This window comes from Plectropomus leopardus, chromosome 18 (genome assembly GCF_026936395.1).
Source record: "Plectropomus leopardus strain MGB_pleo_1.0 chromosome 18, ASM2693639v1, whole genome shotgun sequence".
Lineage (NCBI taxonomy): Eukaryota > Metazoa > Chordata > Actinopteri > Perciformes > Serranidae > Plectropomus > Plectropomus leopardus.
The window spans coordinates 2,622,621-2,649,679 of record NC_142193.1 but is presented as its reverse complement, the minus strand read 5'-3'; the positions used below and the strand labels follow the sequence as shown (position 1 = coordinate 2,649,679).

Below are 27,059 nucleotides of genomic sequence, written 5' to 3'. Positions count from 1 at the left end.
TTTTTACACAGAGATCATGCTATTGGGCCGTCACCAAGGTCCTTCTCTATAGAGGGTATGCACTGACATTACTTCCCCCCCGGACCACGCCCCCCTCAGTCGGACTGTGTGGCAAAACATCCATCAACCTGGCGGAGTTTAGCAGTGGAAACAACGAAACCGGGAGTAAAACAAACCCTTATCTGCTCAAATTAGGGCAGCTGGACTCGACAATGATCCTTTTGACTTACCGTAGAACCAGTGGTCCGTGGATATTGACATGTGGCCAAGATATTTACTTGATTTTGATGCCAGGAAAATACACAATGCAAAGCCTGAGGGCATACAAAAGCCTTGACGCACATGCATTTTAAAATTTATTTATTTATTAAGCCACTAGATTTTAAATATGATAATCAGCTGATAATGAATTAATTTACAGTATACAGTGTGTTGACACGTGTGAATATATGTATAATTTACTTTTACCTAGGAGGCGGGAACATTTGAGGAACAGCCTCACAGTGAGTCCATTTGTGTTAATTTGTGTTATCGTGTGATTCTGGTGAATCTGAAGTCACCCTCTGAAAACACTGTAGTGTTCACTTTTTTGTTTTGTTTTGTTGGGTATTTGTTTTGGTGTGACTACAATACATTTTGTTGCTGACCCCTCCACAGGAGTCCATTGCTTATCTTCAGCCTGCTTCTCCAAACCGGGGACTTTCCAACAGACATCGACTTTTTATGATATACAGACTATGGATAAGCTCCTCAGAAAAACCCACTTCAGAATATCCAAACTATCCTTTTAAAATGGTGTGTGGGACAGTTAGATAATTTAGTGAGGAGCACACCTCTTCCCGTAATGTTAACCCCTTCCAAAGGTTCTTAAGACTGGAATTGGGCTGTGTGTTTTTGTGGTTCAGTAAGACCAAGATCACATTGTGGTTATGCTCACTTTAAGTTTTACTGCCATATTAAGTGTTTTAGAGATGGAAAATATCTGTATTTGTAGTTGCCTTGAAACATAGTCTGGGGAGTACTCACCATCAGCAAGGTATGCAGGCTCCAAAGGAACTGCAGTGTGGGCCTGGAGAAAAATACAGACAGAGATTTTAAAAAAACACACTTTGTACACTGCAATGTCTACAATAAACTGTCTAAAGTAGACAGGTCAATAAAGTATTTATCATAGGGGCGATGGAGCTGGGCACACACTAAAACACAAATCTTACCCACCAGTTCTACTGACTGAATAGAACAATTCTGACTAATTGTAACTGCTCAGAAAGGAAAACAGTAGAGGAAGAACACGAACTTGGAAACAGTTTTTTTTTAAATGCTGTCTTGTAGCTAAACAAAAAAAAATTATATATTTCTTGTGTGGACCAAACATAAAAGAAAGAAAAATAAGCAGACGAAAAACTCAATCTCACATCTGTCCATCCTGTGGGAGAGATCCCTCCTCAGTTGCTCCTCCTGAAGCTTCTTTCATATTTTTTCTTGTTGTTTTTACCACTTAACATCTTTGTGGCCAAAAGTACTGGGTCTCTGCTTTATAGGCTTATAAAATATACAGAACAAGATATTTGTTTTTCCCTTGGATTATTAAAATAATCTCTTTTACAAAAATCAAATAGACATTATTCAATTATCTGAATTACAATGATAGTTGGGGTTTGGCGACAATGTAACATTATCCCAGTAAGGATTAATAGATTTGTTTTTTTTATTGAGGGACAGGCAGGAGGCCGGTTGTATTAATCTGAGTATTAGCATTCATATCTCTCACTCTTGTCTGTTTCGTCTGGAGGAACACTTGTAGTATGCATAGGAAAGGATGTACACCAGATGGTGGCGATGGTATATGTATATGCCTGCACGTATGTGTATATGTGTGCCTGCGTGCGTGCGTGCGTGCGTGCGTGCATGCGTGCGTGTGTGTGTGTGTGTGCTTGTGTGCGTGCATGTGTCTGTAAAACAAGAAAAAAACTCAGAAAAACCCTATAGGGAGCAAAATAAAGACAGAGGGAGAGACACTGTGTGTGTTGCGCTGAGAGACTGAGAATAGTGTGTGTGTGTGTGTGTGTGTGTGTGTGCGCGCGTACATGTTAGATGTCTAAGAAGTGGAAGTGTGTCTGTATATGCATACAGCTATAAAGGTGTGTGTGCTATGAATTGAAGGTGAAATACAGTACACAAATGAAATCATAGTGCAGAAATGTGTGCATGTATGTGTGTGCGTGTATGTCTGTCAGATGTAATGCTGCTCTCTGTTTTCTAAGTTTTCTAACCCAGTTGAAAGTTTTTGTCCCTTTCTCTCTATTTGCAGTGCTTAACTTAAAGCTTAAAGATGAACAAGTAAACACAGCTGGTTCTCCCTAAGAGGTGTTGTCACTTGTGTGACCAATTACATAGACTGCCTCTCTGGACTGTGTGAGTGTGTTTGGAGGGGGGGAGGGGGGTAAAGACTGTGTAGGACTGACAGCAGCTGGCAGGCTGAGCACTGGCAGGGGAACAAGGGACAAAGTACAAAAGTACACAAACGTGCTTTAACTTACAAGCCATTGGCAAAGGTTAACAGTGTACTTTTTCCTGTGACTGCTAATTTGGTGGCTTGTTCAACAATAAGATGCAGGATAAGATGTGAGGTCACAACTTAGATTAGGAGGAAACTTTTACACTATAATGCCATTTGTATCCTACTTGATACATGCCTGTGACCTCCATGTCATCCACAAGGGCAATATTTTTCTGAAAAACCTGTTGTATGCAATCTTGCCCGCACTGTATAAAATGACCTACTGTGACCTCTAGGATAATCACAGCCTCATGAAACTTTACAAGTGCAAACTAGAGACATTGGACATTAATTGGGTGGACGGCTTTTCTTATAAGGTTTTCTGAGGGAAATATAAAGTCCATCTTTGCCTGAATGAGAACAGAAACTTTAAAGGTGAAAAAAGGTGGTGGTGGTGAGTTTAAGTATTCCAATTGCAATGAAAACATGTATGTTTTTGTTTAAAAAAAAATACTTTTTTTGTTACCAGTTAATTGCCATCAAAAGCTGACGTATCAAATAAGATTTTAAAAAAACCCAAAACAACAACATGATTTTCATATATGTAAATTTTTTTTTTTTTTTCATTTTTTGGCTATTATATCATGGTTTAATGGTTAAAGGGTTAAAAGAACAATTAATTTGGGTTTTAAGCCCTAAGTCTGTGGTTCTTGTAATGTTTAGTAGTTGGCTGTTGGCCCATATGACCCCTTGCCTTTGACAAAATGCTGATGTATGCTAATATGGTTAAAATTAAGCAATTTGAGTGGCTGCATGGACAAAAATTGTCTATGTAGATGAAAAACTGACAAAAACAGTGTACAGACAGATGAATAAAAAGATAAGGGACACAATCCAAAATCAAAATTTTGGGGTTTGGACATGTGGTTTACAGGTCAGATATGTAGCTTTAGCAGACAAAAACAACAACACACAAAAGCTTTGACATTTAACTTCAGGTGGCTTTTAAGCCCGGACAACTAACCTTGGCAGTGGTGGAAGAAACAATTATGGGTTTACTCTTGTCACTGAAAGAAATTTGTTTTTTTTTTTTGTGTACCTGAGTGTTCATTTAAAAAAAAAAAAAAGTTAATTTTACCTTTACTCAATTGACCTACTTTTTCTTCTGATCTAGGTACATTACAGGGTAACATGTGGGACCTATTTAAAATAGCATTGCTTCTACTTGAGTATGCTATTCTCCCTACCTAATGTTGTAGGATAATGTAAGGTAATTCAAAGCACAGGCTTTAACACGCTTGAATAACTGCAAACACTTGTGTGGGAGTGCAGAAAATGCATTTCAATGTAGCTTAAATCATATTGCTCAAATTAAAGAATGTTGCTCTCTGTATGTTATTTGTAAGGAAAAAAGTTAGATCAGAGTTGATGATAACAGGCAGTGATCTGATAATACATCTTACATATATGTTTGGTAAAATATGGGCACATTTTCCCCTCTGCTCTAGTGGACCAGTAGCAAGGAACTCCATTTAGCCCTGATTCATTTGGTGAAAATTTTATTCACCATTAGTTTCCTGTGATGCATTTTCCAAGGGGAGAAATGGGATTTTGATCATTGGCGCAAATACCTCTACAAAGATGGCTGTCATCTGCTTTGTAATCAAAATAAAAACTGTGCTGTGCCCCAGTGGCATAAAGGTTGAACTGTAGTGGACCCAGAATAGAACCTTGTGGTACTCCATGTGGAATGTGTGTTCTTTCCAATGAGAGGCTTTGAAATTAGACCCAAAAAAATGTGAGTGAAACAGTAAGATGGACAGCAGTGTAGGGCTGTACCTCAGATCCATAATTATTTTTTCCAACCTGCTAATTACAATTATGTGATAAATACAGAATAATGTAGTCCAGCAAACCAAGAATCGAAAGTTATTTTCTATTAATTTGATTAGATCATATACAGCTTAACCAGAATATTGCTAGTCATAATATAATACTGTATTGTTGTACATACTCATGGTAATTAATATAATTGGAGATGAGTGTTTAATTTTCTTTCTTTATTTTTTTTCTTGGGGGGAAGCAACCAAACTGGTACCTCTCCTAAAAATTGACTCGATGGTTAAGGCTTTGATCCACAAGGACAGAGTTCTCACCATTTCCCAGGCAGCAGGGTCATGTTTGAAGAGTGAGTGTGTGAGCTCCACTGACACTCTCTTCCTGTAGTCTGAACTCTTGTCCTCCGAAATTCGGAACAGCACTGCTGCAGCGTAGGTGGCTACAGAAAAAAAGCCACAAAACAGTCATTTATGAACAGATTAAAAGGAAAAAGTCAGGCACTCAATTGTCCTCTCTGATGCACTACTGCACTCTAAAACCTTAGTTTCAAATTCCACACTAATTTCCACACTGTCACTTCAATTGGTTGCATAAAATAATCCAATTCAAAACAACATTTATGAGCCAAATTAATTTCAACATTCAGTCTCAACAACCTAACATGCAATTACATGGCACTTGCCTCCATGTATCTATATTGTCATTTTCTAAAGACACCCCGAAAAAGCCATTCCATATTTTATACATTAAAGGAATGGTTTGGGGTTCAAGCTCACTGGGACTGTATGAGGTACTTATCCTATAATCACTATATTACATACAGAATATAGCAGTTGACATGTTCCCTTTTTTGGAGAACCAGATGGAATTAGCACCCCAGAAGCTTTTTTGGTTGTGTACAAATTGAAGACATGAAAGAGGGTGGCTTCAACTCAGATCAAAAGCACTCGTAGTAAGATAAGAGAAGAACATCTCATTTTCATAGGCCACAAATTGTTGTCCAACAGAAGGAAAAATAAGTTTTTGAGGAACATTAAAAAGAAACATGAATATCATTTAAACAAATTTAGACAATGTTTTAGAGTAATCAAACTGACTGGATTATTAAATTTCAGGGTTAAAGAGATACTACCGTACTTGGTGCATTGATCTATTTACTGTCATTTCAGTTACTGTGCATCCCTCTGCTGACCGGTGCTGAATGTAATCATGTACATTTACCCAAGTACTGTACTGAAGTACAAATGTGAGAAACTTTTACATTACTTGAGTATTTTAATCGCATGCCACTTTCTACCTCTACTATACTGCACTACAGAGGGAAATATTGTACTTTACATTTCAACAGTACTATGAGATAATTGCTTTTCAAGTCAAGATTTTTCTGCACAAACCAAAAGAATAAAAATATACAAGTGCAGCTGAAACAATTAGTGGATTAATTAGAAAATTAAATGGCAACTATTTTTATAATCGTATATACACCATATGTATGAGGCATTGCTGATTTTGAACACATTGATTTCTTTAATTTATTTAACCCTTTTTGCTTGAGCACTTTACTTTTAATACTGAATACATTTCCCTGAAATCAAATTTGCTTTGTTTAAGTTTATTAAACAGTAGGCCTAGGTTCCTCTTCTTCTTGCAGCTTTTTTTCTGTGTCAGAGTCTTTGCACACTGCTCAAAACCTGCCCTTATATAGTGTTTCGGGACCGTTACCTGTGCTTACAGGTGACCAGTGGGCTTCATCATCAAGCACACCTGATCAGAGCAGATTTGAATGGTTCGGAGCGTTTGATGCATCTGGAGTTGACTTCTCTCATATTTTCTCTTACCAGAAAATTAAGAGAAAATATAACAGAAATTTAAGATAATATTGCTGCATGATGTCCAATGTGTATCAGAAAAATGCTCACTCTATTACTTAAGGTTATATTTGATCACAGTAGGTATTAATTTAACATTATTCTGAAACATCTTTGCATAAAACAGCTCCCACTGGGCAATATCGAGTTGTTGAGTTGCAAAGTAAAGAGAGACGTACCGATTCCCTCGTTGTTGGAGTGCAGCAGCTCCATGAGCGGTGCTGACGCTCCCTCTGCGTCAATGAGCTCTGCAGACTGTTTGTCCAGGGCCAGCTCACATAGGACACCCGCCGATACTCGCTTCACATTCTCCACATATGAGTACAGGAGCTGAACACACACAAACCTGGGATCTTAGAGGTTGGGATGTATTTTTAGAGATTATTTATGAACTGATTTTCGGTCACAAAACTTAAGTACCTATAGTCTTAGTTCTAAAACAGACACCTACTCATTTTCTTTATTGTTTGTGTGGTGTGTTCAAAACACTGTTTACAGATAAGTCCAACCTGAAGACTTGAGTGTGACAGTGTGACTGTGCAAAATTGTCTAGTCTTCAGTATGTTTCAAACACACAAAATAGCATGTATTTTCTCCATATGCTAAATACTATGTTAAAAATGATGTCATCAGGTGAAAAATAGTAAAAATTCCAAATTCCAAGGCAAAAGCCCAGAATGACACCCAGAAATAATAAAATGCATGTTTTTATGCTTTGATAAAAAAATGCAGTTTCAATTGGTTTCAGTAGCGCATTTTTTTTTTTTTTTTTGCACTTAACCCTTTGAAACCTGAGCAAACTAACCTGATATCCTTCAAAAACTTGGAAAGAAGGCAAAGAGCAACAAAGGAAATGACCCAAAAAATTGCAATTAATTAGTTAAAAAGTATGAAAAAATTACCGGAAAAAAACAGACAAAATTAATGAAGTAAAAACAAAAAGATCTGTAAATGTGTTTAAAAAATATAATAATCCCATAACATAATTAGAAATATATGATATTGGTTATTAGCCATCAATACAGTTTTTTTTCTCCTCTCTTTTTTCTTTTTTCTTCCCTAGAATTTTTTTCTGAGCTTTTTAAAAAAGAATTTTCTAAATCTACCAATTTCTTTCTGAAACATTTCAAGTTGCTTAGTGCTTTTTTCCATGTTTGTTTTTTTTTTTAATAAATCACACCAACACAAGTACAAAGGGTTAAATTCTTGTGAAAGGTGTCTGAAAGCAGCACAAGGATAGTGATGTTTATCCACGTTTTAAAGGGTTAACAGTATAACTGTAACAATTTTGTTTACTTGTCATATTTTAGACTTATTGTGGGAGCTGAGCTGTTAATTCACAGATTAAACAGAAAACACAGCCAAAATTCTAAAAAAAAGAAAAAAAAAAGAGTCAAAGAGTCCCACAAGGTTAAAGAAGAAAGCAGAAACAACCTGGGTCCTCAGGTTCATGGTGCTGATGTGATGTCGGCTGTTTCTGTAATTTGTGCAGCCTGATGTCTTCATGTGTGCATGTGAGTGTACCTGTACAAATAGGGGTATGGTCTGCATGCTGGCAATCTCTCCTCTGTTTATGGGGTCTCTGGCCAGAATGTGAAGCGCTCCTGTGCAGCCCTCTACTATTTCCTCCATACGAACGCCATCCTGAAAACAGAGACAGACGAAAGACAGGAGCAGAGATGTCAAAAAAAGAAATAAGGAAAGATAAAATTCCCCTTGAACGGAGCAGAACAGATAACTTTATTAGTCACTTAAAAAAAACAAAATTACATTTGTCCTTGATCCTGCTATATCTTTGGAGTGGAAGGATGAGTTCATTAAAAACAGCAGCTACTATGAAAATTCCATCCAGCTGCTCATGCATGTTGCTGCTGATGGCATCATTAATTCCTGCAGAGCATTTTTTTGAATTTGCATTAGAGTCTTGTGTCCTTATGGCTCCAAACAAGGTCCACCCATCCAGTGCAATAGCTTGATCTAGGATGTTAGGGGTTAACCATGTCTCTATGAAGATGTGCGCAGGGCAGTCTCTTATCTCCCGTTGCTGAGTGAGCCTCAATCACATCTCATTCACTTTATTCTCTTCTGTGATTGGACTTTAGATAAGGGTCGGCTGGTTAGTTGGTGTATGCTGTTGGTGGGGACAACACTCTCATAGTCCATTCAGTCCAAGCCCCACACAACTTCTCCCAATGTTGATGAGTACTTCGTTATCATAGAAAAGTCAGGCTTGCTTCAGCAAAAGGCGCATGGTGTTGAAAAAATACAGCCCATTACCTAACTGGTAACTGAGACGGTGACAAAAATGCTTCAGTCCAGCTCAAAGATGCAGTGTTTAAGATCTGTTTGTACACATAATGAGGAGTTTTAATTAATAATGCATGTTCAGGCACACAGTAACTATAAGTGTGTGTGTGTGTGTGTGTGTATGTATCTGTTGGAATGAGCTGTATTTGAGGACAGTTCATTACTCACCAAATTATGAGGACATCAGTGTAGTCAAGCATTGTAGAAGAACTTATCAAGATGTAACTAACTCCCTTTTGCTCTCTCTTGGTATGTCCCTATAAGGCAATTATACCATAATTCAAGTGTGTGTTTGTGTGTGTGTGTGCATGGTCCAGACCTGGTACGTCTGCTGTGCGGAGGAGGCATGTCTCTGTGTGTCCTGATGAGCCTTCAGCAGCAGGTTGACCAATCGTGGAATAGCACCTGCTTCCCGCAGCGGCGCCTGATTGGCTGGGCACAGTGCCAGGTTCCGGATCAGACCAACTGTAGCCTGAGGAGAGGACACAGATCAAAGACCTTTCTCAACAGGACGTTCCAGGCTCTATTTGGGTCAGCTTTAAAGGCAACTTTACATGTGGAGCCTCCAAATGGCACTGCCAGTTACTGTTTGGAACTTCAGCAAACTGAATGCACTCCACTCATGTTTACCAACCAGTGTGTGATGCATCATATCAAAGGAAACCATGGGGATGAGAGGGAAAAGATCTAACAGCTTTCCATGGACGGAGCACTCGCACACTGCTGAGGAGACAGCAGCTGGGCCAACGCTCAGCATCCCGACAGCCATGAGAGCTCAGTGCTCTGATTTTACTTTTAAAGCAATACATGCATAGTCTATAATGCCGCAGACATTTCAGAGGAAATAGCATCAATGAAAACTATGTTGGAAAAGTTCCCCAAAAATTCATAAATTACAAAAGCTGTGAAATTTAGAAAAGGGGAAGAAACTCTTATGTAAAAGATTTCAAGACAGTTTCTACTCCACAGCTCTGTTTTTAGGTCCAAACATTTTCATGACCTAAGTAATTATTCCCATCACCTGAATATCAAATGACTCCACATTATGGAATTTAATTAGTCTCAAAACCTGCATACATTAAAACCAGGCACATGCACATGATGCAAGCACACAGAACAGTCTACAAGCAGAAAAGCATAATTGGGAAGGAGCATTTCTGCTCTGCGTGCACAAATATGGTCCAGTGAGCATGGAGCTATGATGTGCCCAAATTCAACCTTTGACACAAGCTCACAAGTGTTCAACACTCACATGATTGTAAGGTTGACTTTTAAGACAATGAAGGCGAAGATGGAATAGACACTCAGTTTGTCAGAAAAAGTTAATTTATTGTCCTACTTAAAATGTACTTTTAAAATATGTGTAAAGATGTTAGTTCCACTGAAACTGCACCAAGTCGGACCCACACATCTAGTTAATGTGGCTAGGGGTCGATTTACTCTTTCATGTATACGCCTCAATCCAGCCTGAACTGATCAAGGCATTCTGCACATGCTCCATAGTTCCCTGAAGGGCTTTGACCCGAAAGTCAACAGCATAAATTTGTAGAATAAAGCTGGAAAAAAACAAACAAAAAAGAAGTGAAGAAAACAAAACAAGATTAAATAAGATTAAATTAAAAAAAACAACACAAAAGTCCTGTTTCTCACAAATATATATTTCCAGCAGTTAGACAACTCTGTTACCACAAAGAAAAAAAGAGTAAAATCTTTGCATAGTACATTTCTGCAAACCACGGCTATGTTATATTATGTTACAAAAAGTCAACATTTAAATGCCATACCACATCTAGACCCTGCACAGTACTGACCAATATGTTTGTGTAATACCAGGTATCACTAATGTTAAGTTATGAAAGATGAGCAGATAGTTTCTGGTTCAAATAACTTACTCAATTCATAAAATGTTTTTAGACAAAATCCTTGTATATTCTTAGACAGCACTGAGTGTGTGATAGGTCTTTGCTTTATTGTGGAACAACTAAATTATCCTGTAAATAATTATTAGTTTAATAGCAAGCACCAACTTAAATCCACTTCGTTTTTAGATTTGTGCAATAACACTGCAGTGTATGAAAATAATTTTATCTTTAGGTTACTTATGCAACAAAATTGTCCACAGAATTTTGTTGAACATGTTCCATGTTGAAAATCTAGTCACTGAGATTGCATTCAGATAAAAGTTAGACCAAAAAAAAAAAAACAAAACTTGTTTTTAGAGTGAATAACTTCCACATTCACAAAGGATCCCTTCATCTCTGCTTCTGCTGGCACTATGTGTTCAGTTCCACTCTGCCTCTGCGGTAACAGTGGTGCCATCAGAGAGGGCAACACTACTGTTGCACTTATTGTTCGATTATAAAAAAGGTTTGTTTTTTTGCCACCTGAACCAAAAAGGGGAATTGCATCAACAAGAACTGAAAAATTAAAGATAAACAATTCTTGATTAGGTCAAATGAAAAGATGCGCACATAGACAGCCACAGGGCTGAAAACACAATGGCACAGTATCACGAGGACATTTTAAACTATTAGCAAAACTTCCTATTTCCCTTACTGCTACTTTCCTTTCCATCCCCCTCTCCTCCTCCTCCTCCGCATCCCTCTCTGACTCTCACCAGCTCCGGCTCTGTAAAGCCTCCTTATAAAGTCACATTGTCCATTTCTCCACTCCACATCATTAAACTCCAATACCTCAGTTCATTAATATAATCTGGCTGAGCTGGCAAGGCTGTCTGACAGAGGGAGTGTGTGTGTGTGTGTGTGTGTGTGTGTGTGTGTGTGTGTGTGTGTGTGTGTGTGTGTGTGTGTGTGTGCTTGAGTGCGTGTTCATGAGTAGGAAAGAGAGGGACAAAATGGAAAGAGCCCATTTCTCTCTACTCAGTAATAGAGAGTGACAGAGAGCAGATGTAAAAGTGTAGGGGCTTGTGCAATTTTGAATTGGTATTTATGCATTCATACATTTTATATTCCTTTTAATCATGCATTCTAAACCAAACCAACAATGTATCTTACTAACTAGTACTGTGTGTGTGTGTCTGTGTGTGTGTGTGTGTGTGTGTGTGTGTGTGTGTGTGCACTCGCGCATATATATAACAGGGAACATACTCATCGTTACACAGTCACCAACAGGGGCAACAAAACTAACAGGGGACATTTTTAAGTCCCCTTGGACATACTCTAAATCATCATAAAATCATGTGTTATGGCCTCTGGTGAAATTTTTCAGATTTTGCCAAGAGGGACCAAAAGTGTGTGTGAGTGTTTATATCCATATTCAGAGCTCTCCCTCCTGGTTGGAGCTGGTATTTGAGAGCGACCCATTCACACCGTCGCTTTTAACACTCCTCTCCCCAGCAGCCTTTCAGACTGCAGATGGGCCGTTAAACAGGCTTTAGTAATGTTAATGTGGGTGACATGAAGGCCACAGAATGTAATGTATCAAATATGATACAAATAGCATGATAGGGTTAATAAAGACACCAGTCTCCTGAAAAGTGATTTGTTATTAGTCTTTGCATTAAAATTCAAGGCTTGGCTTTAGGTGATTTCATAAGTTTTAAGCTCTATACTGTATTAAAATAAAGGGCTGCAGAAGGCAGGGAGAGAAATCAGTATTTTAGAGCCTTAAAAAAAGCAAGAAAACTATAATCCAAGCAGAATAAACCTTTACATAAAATGATCAGCAGTAAGATTTTTTCTTTTTAGGTTTAATTATGTAAAATGATGTAACATCAGACCTTGACTAGACCTTTAAAGTTGTTCAGTCCTAGCGATGCAGCCTGACCAGTTTTCACGAGCACTGAATGTCAATCAGTTTTTTCAATATACTTCAATATACACTCTCAGTCTGTCGCATAGAAATGTAATTTGTTTGTGGGTGCACATTATAGAAAACATGTCCAAACATAGGATAATGCAACATGAGTCCACTGTTGGCTGGTACATAATGACAATTAGTTCCCTCTTGGATAGCATGGAGTGGCGTTCACACAGCACCATGTAAAGAATAAATAAAATGAGATAGATAGGACTTACACAAAAAGAATCTCACCTATATAATTCCAAAATTAGTCCTCTACTATGATTACAATGACTGTGATTATTATAATTATAACTAATATTTTATAACAAACTATAAAGGCTCAGTTTTAGTGGATGAAGCTTAACCATCTAGCTTGACACTGTTTTACAATACGGCTTCCCCAGAGGCAAGGAAATATTTTTAAATCTAAAGAAAGGAGAAATAACAATAACAACAACAATAATAATAATAATAATAATAAGGGTAGGAAGAAAATGTGGAGAGAAAATACCAGCAAGATCTTTACTAATTTTAATGAATTGCTTAAATTAGTTTATTATCAAATTTAACTTAACCTTGAGATTAGCTCAATCCTCCAAAAAACTCCTTTGAGTTTTTAGATGCACTAAAGCACTAGATTTCTGTCAATCTTACAATGTACATATGTTTTTTCTCTCTATAATCACAGGAATGCATTTTATTTGCTGATCTACTCTACAGGCAAAGAGGTCCACACTTGTGTAGTATAAAGCAACAGGGGTCCACAGTTGGCTGGTACATAATGACACAAGTTACTTGTAAATATATCTAAACTAAATCATGTAATTTTTTTGCTTCTAAAAGGATCTGTAAGTATGTATTTTTGTAACTGAATATAAAGGCTCAGCCGTTGTGGATGTCTTTACCATTTTTATAGCTTGACACTGTGTTTAAAAGGGAGCTACCCAGTCCATTCTCATTGTTAACTTTTCAAATACATTCCCTCTGTCAGTGCTTTTGGCATACCTGCATCAATCTGGATCATGGCAGGATGATGTGAGATGAGAACATAACCCGGACAGAGCCAAGCAATGTTATTATCGTCAGTAGACAGCCAGACAACCTGAGGCACATCTGCATACATCTTGCGTAGCTAGCATCACTTGAGAATATGTATGGGCGTACTCAAAACTTCCATTTAACAGTTTTACAAGCAAAAAAAATGCCATACAAGTTTTAGGTTTTTATTTTGAGGATTTAAAGTTTTTTTTTTTCTATTGGGAAAAGAATATTAAAACAAAAATGTTATTTTTTTAAAAAAAGGAATAAAGTTTCCTCATCATTAAAAGATGCCTTTTCATAACCAATATTTGCATAAAATTAAGCAAATAATTTAAAAATAGCTTTGCTGGTCCAAAGTCTTCTTTGTAAAACATCAGAGCCACTCAGAAATACTTAGGGCAACTGAGGAACTGAGTGGATTAGTTGTGGGCAGACATACAGTGAAAATCAGATTTTAACCGGTTTAAATAGTTAAGAATTCTGTATAGTTGCAGTGATTTGACAAAATTGCAGGGTCTCCCAGAATTCACAGGAATCAGCTAATTTGGCATTTATTGTTATGGTTGAAATCCAATGTATGTGCCCATCTATAGGAATCCATTTTATTTGTCGCTCCACATTACAGAAAAGAGGTCCACACTTGAGTTGTATAAAGTGACATGGAGTCCACTGTTGGCTGGTATATAATGACACAAGTTCCATCTTAGATATATAGTATAGAGTGACATTCCCATTTCAACATGGATAAATGACAAAATAGGAAAAAAAGTTAGATGCATTATTGTTCAAAAGAAAATAATCTTACAAAAATGTAATAATAAAATTATTTATTTTTTAGGGAATTGGAGATAGAAATATCATTTAGTTTTTCGTTACATTGCTTTTTGAATCGTGCACCTGAATAAGTTTTTGAGTTGCTGTTTAAGAGTGTGCTCCTTTTTACCTTGTGTTGAAAACACATTGACAACCCATCATGATATAAATGACTAGAGCAATCTTTAATGGTATTTATAATATGGGAGGTTTTGTGAGCAATCAGTTTGTCTCAGTTACAGGGATAAGTCAGTTAGAGGAATGATTAACCTCTGAAACCCTCTGTTCAACTGCTGAGATGAACTATTTCAAATTCTATAGGTTTTGGCTGTACTTTTGGCTGTACTTTAACTTTAAATTCTAAAAAGGAAAGTCAGTCCACACTTTGTCCCCTCTTGGCCTGTACAAAAATGACACTTCTTGTTTTTGTTTTGTTTTGTTTTTGTTTATATTTTCTCCAATGTTTTTAAATTAATCTTAAATCTGCATTAGACAGACAAAATTGTATATACACATTACTAGATCTCAAAGAAAACCAAAACAACTACAACTACTAAAACAACTAAAAGAAATATAAAACAGCCAACAATACAAAAACTGCAGAACTAGGATCAAAATAGGATTCACTTTCAAGTAAAATAAAAAATAACGCTGAGAGATTTGGATTGGATTGTCTGCTGTACGACCTTTAAAGTCTTCTGTTGTAGGAGAGGGAACTGAGAGTTTTTAAATGGGTGTACTGGCATGCAAAATTACCAGCACATTTATGGATTGTGTCTTTAACAGAGGCTGACTACTCATTTTGTATTGGATTAAATGATTTGCCATCTCTCTGTGTGCATGCTGCAGTGACCAGAGGGACTTATTATTATTCAACACAGTTTTGGTTTTATATGAAGAATTTCAAATTCCTTAAAGGGTTTTAGTTTATGATGTAAGCATTAAACAATCCTCCCACATTGACTGAGTGGAGTGTCCAGCACCCATTATGTGCCTTTAAGGTTGCCTCTGAGAAATGAGTGACTTGGAGAGGGTGAGGGGTCAGCGTGTGCAGCTCTGTGCCAGGCCTTGATTCTCTGCAGTGTGGGGGTTGGTTTCTTTGTTGTTGATGATGGTCAATAGGCCATTCCACATTAAGCTTCAGAGATGCTAATTTATATTAGCTAGAATGTTACATCCAACTCTGACTGCCTGAGACATGGGTCTGTCCCCTGTCCTGGGTTAAGCAAGTGGCACACAGTGCTTATTTTAGCTAGTACAACATCTCTGGATTATTGGGAAGAACATCCTAAAGTTTACAGATTGGGCATATAATTCTCCACTCAAATTCCCACTAAGCTTGAATACTGATACAAAAGTAGTACTTTTTTACTGGATAGTTAAATATTTGAACATATTTAATCACCTAATAATTACATGAATTTCATGGCAAACCATTGTGATGTTACATAGTTTATTGTGCCAAGTTAACATTTAATTGTTCTAATCATAATAAAAGGTTTGGTTTCAACTATAGGAGTAAAACAAAACTAAAAGAGTAAGAGTGATGGAATCTGATCATCATGTTAAACATATTCAGGAAACAGAAATAAAATGTCAGAATGCAACATTGAGCCAAAGAAAAAAACATGGTGGATTATTGTAGTTTTTGTAACATAGGTTTTGTTATTGATCTGTAATGTTGAATTTATGTAGTCCATTTTTCACCTCCTGAACCCTTTTCATTTGAGCTGCAGTGATATAAATTTAAAAGGTTTGGTCATAAACAAAGCATTTTTTAAGTGACTGTAAGATTTAAAACAGCAAATGCAACTTTAAAATGGCCTCCCAAATAATATGTCAAGATCCACTACATGGTATTTTTTAACAGTTTAACAATATACCATCAGTAGTGTATCAGTGTATCAGCGATACCATCAGTAGTTGCAATTTATTTATTAGTTATCAAGTAGTATTGACAAAAGTGAAAATTAACAGTCTGTTAACAGCCAGCTTAGGAAAGATGACACTGACATGTAAAATTATCAGCACATTTATGGGCAGAAATGCATCCCTAAAGGAGGTTAAATATTCATTTGTTTGTGAAAAAATTGTTGTTCATCTCTCTAAGATGTTAAACATTTGATTCAGTGGTGCTCTGCATTATTAAGTAAACAATCACATGGTGTTATAGATATATTATTAGATTTATGAGCCTTCAGTTGATGAAGCTGACAAAAATATGTAATTTCCTCTACACTGAAGAGGTGGGTGACCAGCACCCATATGATTCTCAGATCCTAACTTTGAATGTTGAACAGTGGAGACTGCTGCCACTGAGAAGTGAGTGACCTGCAGTGAGTGAGGGTTTGACTCTGTGCAAGTCAGTCTGTGAAAATCTGTCAGGCCTTGATTCCCTGCAGTGCGAGGATGGTTTCTTCTAGCTGACGATGGTCGTTAGCACATGACACGATGAGCTAAGGGGTTGCTAACTTCTCATATCCAAGATGCTGTATCTGATTTAGACTGACTGAAACGTGGCTTATTCCCCCATCCTGGGTTTAACAAAGTAGCACACACTGCTTATCTTGGTTAGTACAACATCCCTGGATTATTGGGAAGAACACCCTGAAATTGTACGGAGTAGGCATACAATTCTCCACTTTAATTCCCATTTTAAATACTGTTTTTTTTTTTTCAAAACTTGTACTATTATATGGATATTTAAGTAGTTGAACATATTCAGTTACCTAATGATTACATCTGTTATTTCATGACCCTACCATTTTGATGTTGCACAGTTATTGCCTCAAGTTTACATTTCATTATTCTAATTATAATAAAAGGTTCTGTTTTAACTAAAAGAGGTAAAAAACAATACTACAGAAATTAGATACTCTAAAAGCATCTACAAACATTATTTAGATAGTTAAAATGTTGTCAATGGTTATTGATTGTATGGAGTAAAACTAATTTGGCCCTTTTAAATGTTTTATGGGTGAGCTACATAAAAGAGTACATGTTTGTGTCCTGATTGTGTGATTATCATTTTAAACACATATATGAACAGAAAGTCAATGTTGACATGCAACTTTGAGCCAAAGATAAATGTAGTGGAGTTATTGTTGTTTTGCAACTTTTGTAACCTATTAAAAATTTAATGAAGGGCAAACATGTATGTATACCTTACAAAGTGCTTAGAAAGACATTATTTATTAAGTGACTCAAAAGATTTAAATAGCAACTGCAACTTTATAATGGTCTTCCAAATAGTATTTCAAGATCTGCTACATGGTATTTGTTAACAGTTTAACAGTTTATTACCATTACTTGATTTGCAACTATAGAAACCATCCAAACAATGTTTATAAACAGTTTTCAAACCAACTATTAATAGTTAACAAAGTGTTATAAATATTTGGTCTATCTATCCAAGAGATATTTATATTGTATAATTTACTTTTTGTTTTTTACAAAGGTTTTACAAATTAGTTGGAAACCATTAATACTTAGTTTATGTATTTATACAAGACTGTATAAGTCTTGGTATTTGACTAATAAAATAACAATCTATAACATTACTTATAATGGGTAAAGTTAATTAGTTATCATTTCTTCATTGGTTATCAAGGGTATTGACAAAAGTATAATTAACAGTCAGTTAACAAATTATTAATGATGCCTATAATACAGTATTGCCAGCTTCAGAAAGATGATACCGACACGTAAAATTACCACATTTATGGAGTAAGATGCATCCCTAAAAGAGGCTGAGTATTCATATGTGTGAAAAAAATGTTATTCATCTCTGTATGATCTATGTACATTTGATTCAATGGCTTTGTGCATTCTTTAGAAATACATACAGTTACATTCACACACAGTTTTATAGATATATTTTTATATTTACTTGGCCTTCAGTTGATGAAGTGGACAAAAATATGTAATTTCTTCTACACTGAAGAGGTGGAGTGACCAGCACCCATATGATTCTCAGATCTAACTTTGAGTGTTGAACAGTGGAGACTGCTGCCACTGAGAAGTGAGTGACCTGCAGTGGGTGAGGGGTTTGATTCTCTGCAAGTCAGCCTGTGAAAATCTGTCAGGCCTTGATTCCCTGCAGTGCGAGGATGGTTTCTTCTAGCTGGCGATGGTCGTTATGGTCGTGAGGACATTACACATTGGGCTTCAGGGTTGCTTACTTCTCATATCCTAGATGTTGTATCTGGCTGAAACATGGCTTTTTCCTCTTTCCTGTGTTAAACAAGTGGATGTTGGGTAAGATAATGTTAAACTGTAAAGAGTAGAAATACAAGCAGAATTCCACATTTGTCGTCAATTGCACAATTGACTACAAGCTATTCAAAAAAAGGAGTTAAACATGTTTTCACGTGAAGAAACATCTGCTGGGGAAGTGACATAATAACCACATGTATGTAATATCACTGAAATAATTGAAAGGTAATTATTTATTAAGTGGCCCTCTAAAGCAGTAGGGCATCTTGGCTCTCAGTGGCTCTGTTTGTCTGAATTTTTAACGCAATGGCCATCAGAAACACATTAACATTAGTTAAACTTTAAGTGCTAAGAGTTGTTTCAGTTGACAACACTGGAATGTAAAGACCTGTAAAGCTGAGTGTCAATGTAAACTTATTTTAGCAATCTCACATGCCTTCATGCACACTCTCTGTGCCGCAGTGACAATGCTGTATACCAGCCCTGTATTTGCCAACTAATTTACAACTCTATGTGTTACCAACTATAGTTATCAAAAACAACCAAAAATAGATATAACAATAATAAAAACTTAGTTCTGGGTTGCACAAACCTCTTTGAATGGGGTCAACAGAAGATAACTAGTGAAGGCCCATTCATAGATGTGTATCCTGCTGTGATGGTTTTGAGATGAGGTGTTGGTGGCTCATCACCATTTCAATGCCCATCAAAAACACTAACATACCAGTTAAACTTTAAGTGCTAAAGAAAGGTTTTAGTTCACAATACTGGAATTTAAAGTCCTGTAAAGCTGAGTGTCATGTGAACTTATCGTATTAATATATTATTTATTATGTGCCTTTCACTTCATGCACACTCTTTGTGCACTGTGACAATGCTGCATGCCAGTGTGTGTAGTATATGTTATAGACTGTAGTCATTAAAAAACAAACATCTTTGAATGGGGTCTAGATTAGATAATGCTAAAATACACTTACAAACACAGGTGTTTCATCCATCACTAAAAACTATTCATTTTGAACACAATGGAACACATTACAAAACAAGATATTTGGTGTTCAAATCCATTACCTATCATAATAATAGCATGAAAAGGAGCCTTGAGAAATACATAAAGAGACAAGGCTAAAAACCAAAAATGAATAGCCATGACCTTTGACCCATAAAAGCTGCACTGCATTAAATACCAACATGACTGAAGGATATCACAAAAATGAGCTCGAAGGGACACTAAAAACCACTGACAGTGGACACAGTTTTATCACTGTATCTATAAATGCAAATTAAGACTTAACTATAGCAAAGTGAAAGCCAGATATCAGCAAAATCCAGAAACACTGCCAACTTCCCCGGACCTGAGCTCATCTGTCACGTCACAGTGAATATTAAGACAAGTTATAATTGTGTTCACATTATAGCCTTTATTTTAAAAAGCTACAATGGCAACATTTCTGGTGCCAATTTACTAAACAATGAGAAGCTTTACTGAATAGATACATTTTTTTGTATTAGATATTTTCTCTTTACAAAATGCACCTTTCTATTTCTTTTTCATTAATCTATGGTGGAGTGTGAATATCACTCTGTCCTATCAAGGGAACTTGTGTCATTATGTACCAGCCAACTTGGGACCACCGTCGCTTTTTATTCTATATGTGTGGCCCTTTTTTCTGTAATGTTGATCAACAAAGAAAATGCATTCTTATGCATATAAATTGAGCACACATACATTGTAAAGAGATCCTGTGCTTATAATAACTCTTAATGGGAATTTCCAGTAAAGTCTGATAATAAATCTATTTTTATGATTAATCAGCAAATACTGTTATGCTGACCTTTATATCGTTTTGGTCCTTTCTGGGAAACCCTTCATTGTAAAGGTGAACATCTAAAGTAGGAATTCCAGTATGTTTTTCCATGGCCAAGGGATCAGCCAGTATGTGTGATATCTCTCTGATCTAGACACTAGAGAAAGAAGTCTCAGACTTGTAATGTCATGAAGTATAAAGTCTGGAGCTGCTCCTTCTGCTCATCGAGAGCCTAATTTTGGGGACCAACAGAATGTTTATTATCCCATAAACCCAAATGAACTTTATTATATTGGTGTTGTCAGTTCTGTAACAGAAAATGTTCCCATATACTTATAACATTTGTTCTGGCTGTTCTCAGTGTCATCTAGAAAATCTTTCACAATTTCATGTCAATGGAGCAACTCTACACTTTATATCACATGACATCACAAGCACTCCAGTTTTTGGATATGGGAGCGAGTTGCCCATGTTTACTAATGTTTTTAGACTGCCTTAGATCATAGAAATAATATGTATGTATTTAGAAATGGGCATAATTTCCCATTAATACAGTATCAAGCCATAAAAAGAGTTAAGCCAGCCACTAAAGTTGAGCCTTTATATTCTGTTACACAAACATACTAACAAATCATATTTGAAGAAGAAATGTAACATTATTCAGATGAGATTTTTTCACAAGTATTATTAAATATGTTTGTATGTGCTTTACATGGTTGAGTGTGAATGTCACTCCGTGCTATCTAGAAAGGAACTTGTGACATATGTACACCAGCCAACAGTGGACTCATGTCATTATATCCTACTCAAGGTGGACCTTCTTCTGTAATGTGCACCAACAAACAAGTTGCATTTCTTTAAGTACAGACTGAGAACACAAGTATATTTGAAAACTTGATTGACATTCACTACTTGTGAAAACTGGTCGAGTAAAGTATTTTGGAAATTGAACAATTTTAAAGGTCAAGTCAAAGTTTGATGTTACATAATTTTAATTTAAAACTCCTTTTTAGTTTTTCTTACAAAAGGAAATGGAGTGTGGACATTTTTTTCTTTTTTAGAGTGCAAAGTTCAAGAGTACAAACAGAAGTCGACTTATGAAGGCCCATTCATAGATGTGTATCCTGTTGTGATGGTTTTGAGATGAGTTGTTGGTGGCTCATCACCATTTCAATGCCATCAAAACACTAACACCAGTTAAACTTTAAGTGCTAAAGAAAAGTTTCAGTTTACAATACTGGAATGTAAAGTCCTGTAAAGCTGAGTGTCATTGTGAACTTAACGTAACATTTATTATGTGCCTTTCACTTCACGCACACTCTCTGTGCACTGTGACAATGCTGCATGCCAGTGTGTGTAGTATGTGTTACAGACTGTAGTCATTAAAAAACAAACATCTTTGAATGGGGTCTAGAATTAGATAATGCTAAAATACACTAACAAACACAGGTGTTTCATCCATCACTGAAAAACTATTGTGAACACAAAGGAATACATTACAAAACAAGATATTTGCTGTTCAAATCCATTAACTATCTGCCATAATAGCATGAAAAGATTTAGAGAACCTTGAGAAATCTCTGCATAAAAGGACAAGGCTAAAAACCAAAATGAATGGCCATGACCTTTGACCCATAAGCTGCACTGCATTAAATACCAACATGATATCACAAAATGAGCTTGGGGACACTGAAAACCACTGACAGTGAACACAGTTCATCACTGCATCTATAAATGCAATTTAAGACTCTACTATGCTAAGTGAGAAGCCAGATTCAACAAAATCCAGAAACGCATACTGACTTCTCTGGACCTGAAGCTCATCTGTCATGTCACAGTTTGATTTCTTTCTTTTGGAAGCAAACAGCTTTTAAGAATTAGTCACAGACTTGTGTTAAATCATTTTATAGTGATTAACTAATTAAAATAAATATATTATTTATTAAAATAAGTAATTATATTGCTGATCATTTTATGTATAATGTTACTAGTTTATAGATTTATTTTTCTGAATTTTTGGTGATACATTGGTAGTTACAATTGGTCTGGTCTAAATATACATATATATATATATATATATATATATATATATATATATATATATACATATATAAAACAAAGACAACAATAAAGTTATTAACAGTAAATAGTAAGATAAAACTGAATTCACAGGATTATGGGAGCCTTCTTTAAAAGATATACTTTGCTTTGGCAAGTATTATTTCTGTAATATTTATTATCACAAAAAATGTTGATATATTGCAAGCAATAAAGTTTACATACCCATTTTTAAAGATACAAATGAAGTTTTAGTGCAAAAGAAGCACTCTATATGTTAGAGAACCAGGATAAACCAGTTTGACTGAAGTATATGGATGTACCACCTTTGATAGGCAGGCGTAAGCTCAAGGCTTCCAGGTCCCCTCTTGGCAATTTCTTTAAAAAAATTGTAAAAAATCACATTGCAGTAATATTGTGAAAGACCTCAAAAGTAAATTTTCAATTCTAGTTTTGTATTTTTAAAATGACTGCTAATAAAGGTTCCCTCTTGGATAGTACACTTAGATAGTCCCCTATTATTCATGTTCGCATGTATGTGTGTGTGTGTGTGTGTGTGTGTGTTTGTGTGTGTGTGTGCATGTCTCAGTCTGTCATATCTTCCTCCTTTGTGCCAGAAAGCTCAGTTGTTGCCCAAAAGCTATTGAAGATACATAAGCCACACTAAATTATCCTCTGGGGGCCTTGAATTTCATGGTAAACTGTAGAATCTGACAAGTTGATTTTACTTTTAAAAAATAAAATAAAATCAAGGAAACTGACTGCCCATAGAGCTGTAACTATTAGTCTTTAATTATGTGTACTTCATATTTTATTAAGTTTACATAAAATGTAGTTATATTTACTTAACAACTTAAACTTAAAAATAACAAGTGTAATTAAATCAGTCTTTCTTAGTTTTAGCAACTTCAGTAAACCAGGTTCACCATGTTACATATCTGTATTCTGCCGGTTGTGTGTGTATTAAAGTCTGTCATATCACCTCCTCTGTGCTAGAGAGCCCCATTGTTGTCCAAAAACTGTTAAAAATACAAACTGTTAAAAATACAATACAGCCACACTAATTCATTCTCTGGGGGTCTTGAATTTAACAGTGCACTGTATAATCTGAAAAAGTTGATTATACTTAAAAAAAATCTAGGAAACCAATTGCCTACAAAACTGAAAGTAAATACAACTATTAGTCTTCATTTATCTTTGCTTCATATTTAATTACGTTTACCTAAAGTTTGGTCATATTCACATAATTTTGTAAGGTTGTTTCTACTTAATAATGACAAGTTTAATTAAATCCTTGTTTTGGCATTTGGTAGCTTTCTGTGCTATATTTCTGCCGGTTGCAGACTAGTCAGTAACATTTCAGATCTTAGCTTTGTCATGGTAAAATCCTCTTTGTCATGATCAAGTTCAGTCAGACTAACTTGGTTTAGTGAAGTTGCTAACACTTAGAAAGAACAAGGTAATTTCACTTGTCATTTTAAAGATTTTTCATTTTTAAGAACAACTTCTCAAAATTAAGTAAAAACAGCCAAGTAAACTTAAGAATTAGATAGAAGCATAAATCAAGATTAATACTTCTATACACTTCCCTTTTTCAAGGCAATTGGTTCCCAAGAGTATTTTAAGTAAAATCAGCTTGCCAGATTTTACAGTGTATTCCACCTTTACTTCACTCCCCAAAGCACAGATGTCAACCTCATGGTGCTACTAGATGAAAGGTCAGGGGATCACTAGAGTCATTAGGATTCATCCCGTAACATTAATGTCTGCACTAAATGCCATTGCAGTCCATCTCATAGCTGTCGAGACATTTCAAGCTGCAACAGAAATGTCAACTTTGTGGTGGCACTTGAGGAGAAGTCAGAGGATCTGTCCACCAGTGTCCAGGAACCACAAATGTCTGATCGAAATATCTAACTGTCCTTTGAGTTGATGTCAGGCTATGTCAGTGGATAAGTAAAAACATTGATCTGCTGGTCAACGTGAATATCTTTCACAAATTTCACTGCAGTTATCGAGACACTTAACCCATTCTCATTCCAAGGTCATGCAAATGATGCATGAGGCACCCTTTATGTGCTGCACATCAGCCTCCTGGTTGAAACACCTTCCACCATGTTAACTTTCCAAAATGGTCGCAGTTAGTTTAAGGCAACAAAAGTTCTTAGTGAGGTTTAGAAAAACAGATCATAGTAAATAAGATCATAGTTTGGCTTTAACCCTCTATGGTACACATAATGATGTCAGTTGGTAATTTTAATTATCTATTTTTTTCATAAAGGAAATTAAGAAAAAAACAGTCAGGATAGGTTTCTATTGTTGTGCAGTGTTACTTCAATTGTCAAACTTTTTTTTTTATTTATTTTTTTTTCCAAGTGTATTTTGAAAAGACACAAAGCATTAAACAGGAGTGAACTGACATGCCATCCTTGAACATTAACAACAGAGGCAGGAGGACTCTTATGTAGACGGGAAAGTCCACTGACCAAACAGTAATATTTGACAGGTTAGGTTGAAAATGTGTTGACCATCCCAAAAACCACACTGCTAGCATGTTTAAAAACAGGGCTCTTGCACCAGGTATGGTGCTTTGCTAATTGTTGAAAACTTCTTTGAAGACATCAAACTTCTTTACAAATAGCACTTTGCATTTTTTTGCATTAATTTCCACATCTTTAAAAGTTTTATAATATATCATGATCCAGTCAGGTACGGAAGCCCTAAGCGGACGTGTTTTTTTTTTTACAAGCCGTTTTCTCAATATAACAAGATATTATCTCGTTATAACAAGATATTTTCTCGTTATCTCGAGAAAACGGAGTTTGTTTTCCTGAGATATTATCTCGTTATCTCGAGAAAACGAACTTTGTTTTCCCGAGATATTAAGTCGTTATCTCGAGAAAACGAACTTTGTTTTTTGGTTTGTTTTTTTAAACTTTATTGAATGAACGTCAGAAGAAGAAGTGGCGGGTGGATGATGTGACAGCAGGTGCCGTGCGGTGTTCAGCGCGGACAAATGCGTGCAGGTTCTCGCCCCTGCACGTACCAAAAAGCACCGGAGCAACAGTATAATAATCTAGTTATGATTACTGATGAATTTGGGTGATGTGTTCCTGTAATAATCATCTTACCTTGCGCATTTGTCCGTGCTGAACACCGCACGGCACCTGCTGTCACATCATCCACCCGCCACTTCTTCTTCTGACGTTCATTCAATAAAGTTAAAAAAAAAAATTAAAAAAAACAAAGTTCGTTTTCTCAAGATAACGACTTAATATCTCGGGAAAACAAAGTTCGTTTTCTCGAGATAACGACTTAATATCTCGGGAAAACAAAGTTCGTTTTCCCGAGATAACGAGATAATATCTCAGGAAAACAAACTCTGTTTTCTCGAGATAACGAGATAATATCTCGTTATAACGAGATAATAAAATAAAAAATAAATAAAAAAAAAAAACACGTCCGCTTAGGGCTTCCGTAAGTCAGATTACCAAATGAAATTACTTTTTCAAAAACATTCAGGCAATGGGAATATTAAAATTAGCTAGACCTCTTTATCTTTAAAATTGAATCTGAAGGTGAATATTTTGCCGGCCAAATGTTTCATTTTGCTCTCAATATGATGATGTATTTTTGGATCATCACACAGCCAGAATCCATCTTCAGTTGCAGCAACCAGGCAGTAGCCTTCAGCCATTGGCTGCACTCACAAAGTTGTGATCAGTGTCCCAATAGTTCAAAGCACACTTCAGAGGTGAACAGCTGCAACACATTGCATACACAGCAGTGAAGAGCATGCACCAAAATATGGTTAGTTTGTGCAGCTATTAAACAAAGTGCTTATATGGTAGGATCTTTAAACAGTATCCGAGCCCTTTCCCCCACAACTATGAATTATGAAGGCAATATCTGTAACTTTCCCAGTGTTTTCCAAGTGCCTCATTCACACACACACACCACTGAGTGAAGGCGTGTGGCTGTGTCGAAGTGGGCAGTGTATGAACTTCACCTTCAAGCTGTTTTTTTTTTGTTTTGTTTTAAATTTTATTGTATTCAATTACTTCTGTCATTTTTTTTTTCTTTTTTTGAGTGCAGACCATAAATGCCCTCAAGCAGAGACTGTCTGGGAGTATGCACTGTTATCCCCGTTTGAATGATCGAGTCTCGCCCATTCCATGACAGCAGGCTTTTCACCCCACCATGATTGTGTTCTGTTCACAAAAGCTATAAACATTTTTGCCTCCAGCTGAGCTTATTGTCAGACAACACGTTGCACAAACAATTTGATTTAAAGCACAGTCTGGCCCTCAGAATATTATACAACAATGTGAACCTTATTTTTTTGACAAAATACACCAAACTCCTCAATGCATCAGTGCTCTATAGATACAATATGTGGCATCTCTTGCTGCTCTGCCTGTTATTCAGTATAAGTTGCCAGCAGGGGGCAGCGATGCACAGAGCAGATGAAGTTTGAAAGGTTAACTAAAACATTAAGTTTAATTTGCACATCTGAACATCAAAATGTCATGCTAGACTGAGAGAGACAAGGCATTTAGTGTCTTCTGGATCAGCATATCTGAAACTGACACACACACACACACACACACACACACACACACACACATACATACTTACACAAGTGTTCTAGTGCAACTGGAAAAAATTTAGGCAATAAAAGCAAATGAGGTCACATGCTGATCTGTGTGTGTGTATGTGTGTCCAGATGTTCGGTGGATGAATTAGAGAGAAAAGAACTAGTGCCTGATAAACGTAGATGCGAGAACACTCTGCACTCAGTTTCCA

General features: G+C 36.2%; 1 protein-coding gene across 1 annotated transcript in view; it reads right to left on the bottom strand.

The window, feature by feature from the left end:
* Positions 1-27,059, bottom strand: part of LOC121956668 (junction plakoglobin a) — a 182,971-nt gene that overhangs the window by 16,115 nt on the left and 139,797 nt on the right. The window contains exons 11-15 of the mRNA XM_042505020.2: positions 8,834-8,986; positions 7,732-7,851; positions 6,387-6,537; positions 4,657-4,778; positions 1,027-1,069 (exon numbers count right to left, since the gene is read on the bottom strand). Coding sequence (XP_042360954.1) covers positions 1,027-1,069; positions 4,657-4,778; positions 6,387-6,537; positions 7,732-7,851; positions 8,834-8,986 — 589 coding nt within the window. The remainder of the gene's footprint in view (positions 1-1,026; positions 1,070-4,656; positions 4,779-6,386; positions 6,538-7,731; positions 7,852-8,833; positions 8,987-27,059) is intronic.